The following is a 2,494-nucleotide window of genomic DNA, read 5'->3' on the forward strand; positions in this document are numbered from 1 at the left end:
TTCACTTCTTCTACAGAGATGTCTGTTTTCCCTTTCCGACTCAATAAGAACAGGAATGTGTTTAAGAAAGATAAAAAGCATCCATTTAGATTGGGGTTAATAGAAAATAAAACAATATTCCGGTCCGATCAACACCGAATGTCTTTATTTGGACTGAGAAATCCAGCCCTTGATCCAAAGCGTGGCTAAGAAGCAAAAATGCTCCCAAGAGGGTCTAAAGTTCAGATGAGTCCAACAGCTTGAAGCAATTAACGTCTTCTCTTTCTTTCTCAGGTGGGAGGTCAACCCTTTATACTGCGATAACGTCAAGAAACTATATCCCTACAACTCTGGGAACAGACTCCTCAACATTATTGACATGGCAGTGTTTGACTTCCTCACAGGCATGTTCATATCCAAATCTCACAATCCAAGCAAACACACTCAAAGCCTCCCTTTAACGGGAAGGAACTTTGCTAAACATCAAATATACATTTTTCTTTCAATATTTCAGGAAACATGGACAGGCACCATTATGAAATTTTCACCAAGTTTGGAGACGACGGTTTCCTGCTCCACTTAGACAACGCCAGAGGGTACGTGTGCATCTGGACAGATCTTTCATTAGCTTCGATCGCATCTCGAGAAACACGCAGCATGTTATAAACAGCCCTCGAGACCAAAGAGGTTCAGCTTTCTATGGCACTGCTTACATTCTCACGTTCTGAAACGCAAACATAATAATTATCGAAGCCCATTTTCGAGGTAAGAGATAAAATGTAGCGCTTTGGTGAACCTCGATGTCAACGTTGTGTGTCCGTTATAAGTTGAAAGAATAAGGTAAAAATCATAATCGAGAGTCAAAAAGATGAAAATACAGACATAAAAAGTCATGATTATGAGATTAGATGCAAGTCATAGTTGAGTCAAAACTTTGAGGCAAAAGTTCAAAATAATGGCAAAATCATAATTAAGAAAAGTAAAAAGTCTAAATTATGAAATACAGAAAAAACAGTTGAAGGCAGGTCATACTTATGAGCCAAAAAGTTGACATTTGATTTGAACTTTGCATCTCACGACGTCCGTTTCTGTCATCATTTGGACTTGTTCTAATTACGACTTGCCAAAGCGAATTTTTCTTTGATGCATTTGTTCGTTTCTTCGTCGTCTCGTTTTCTTCAGGTTCGGCCGGCATTCTCACGACGAGGCGTCCATCCTCGCTCCTCTGACGCAGTGCTGCACGTAAGCATCTTCCTCAAATCTTCTTTCAAGTACAAAAATGCTGTTCTTCCGAGATTGATCAGACACGCACGTAATGAAGCCTCGACCTCTCCCAGGATCAAGCGCTCCACGCTCTTCAGACTGAAGCTTCTGGCTCGGCCCGAGTACCGTCTGAGCGACGTCATGAGGGAGTCCCTGTCCAGAGACCCGCTCACGCCCGTCCTGACCGAGGACCACCTGCAGGCCTTGGACCGCCGGCTGGGACAGGTGCTCCGGACGGTGGGGAAGTGTGTGAAGAAGCTGGGAGAAACACAGGTGGTCATCACAGACTTTGTAGAGTCGCCCAGAGTAACTACTAGACACCCGGGAGGAAGCAACAGGTGACAGAACCGGAAGAGACGGGACTTTATGACAAACATCAGACCCTCTAGTCCAAAATCACGGCATCTGAAGACGTCTGGAGGTATTTGTGTTTCTGATGAATGCTCTGGGGCTGTGTGGTATTGTTCATCAGTTTTCATCAGAATGACGGCGGTTATAATTACGAGACAGATTGATGGCAAAGGGTGAAAATTATGAGACGAAAAGTCTAAACTATGAGATAATTATTGAGTTAAAGTTGCTAAAAAAATTTATTATGATAACTCATCATAAATATGAGATAGACGTCAGTTCTAAAAAGTATTGTTTGTCGTGACGATGATTCAGTTTCTAACTGTAACGACAACTTAGTATCTATATAATAATATTAATATGGCTTGTGTCATCATAATTGATTGGCTATAAAGGGCTACTTTTATAACTAAATTAAATATCACATTTAAAAAACATCCTGTACGTTTCTGAACTCAAAACTTTCTCCGTAGTCCTAAAAGAGTTTATTTCGAAGGCAGTCTGTCGTTTTAAAACAACAGCTCTCCTCTGTGATGTCACAGTGTGGATAAACCCCGCCCCCGCAGGACCAGATTAGCACCGCCTACCGATCATGAGTCATAACTACGAGCTAAAAAGTCTACATCAAAACAATGAAATAAAAAGTCAATTCTGAAAAGCACGATGTGTCAGTTTCTTACGGTTTCAACTCATTGTCTCATTATTTATCTCATAATTGTAACGTTTGATCTCATTTTTAACTGTATTATAATTACGATTGCCAAAAAAAGCATAATTCTCAAAAAGCCGAAAACCAATTTTGACATAAGAACGTATAATTATGAGATAAGTCATAATCGAGATCAAAACCAGGAGATAGTCCAAAAGATCTTGAGATTGAAGGAAGGTGGTTTTGGTCTGT

At 40.6% G+C, this 2,494-nt stretch overlaps 1 protein-coding gene across 1 annotated transcript; it reads left to right on the forward strand.

The window, feature by feature from the left end:
• Window positions 1-229: 229 nt before the first annotated feature.
• Window positions 230-2,254, forward strand: LOC122333435 (pseudokinase FAM20A; the record flags this gene model as incomplete). The annotated part of the gene is made up of 4 exons (XM_043231032.1): window positions 230-383; window positions 494-575; window positions 1,162-1,221; window positions 1,317-2,254. Coding segments are annotated over 4 exons (564 nt in total), but the record flags the coding sequence as incomplete, so codon positions are not given.
• Between the last annotated feature and the right edge of the window lie 240 nt (window positions 2,255-2,494).

Source organism: Puntigrus tetrazona, unplaced genomic scaffold, assembly GCF_018831695.1.
Source record: "Puntigrus tetrazona isolate hp1 unplaced genomic scaffold, ASM1883169v1 S000000272, whole genome shotgun sequence".
In the NCBI taxonomy this organism is placed as follows: domain Eukaryota; kingdom Metazoa; phylum Chordata; class Actinopteri; order Cypriniformes; family Cyprinidae; genus Puntigrus; species Puntigrus tetrazona.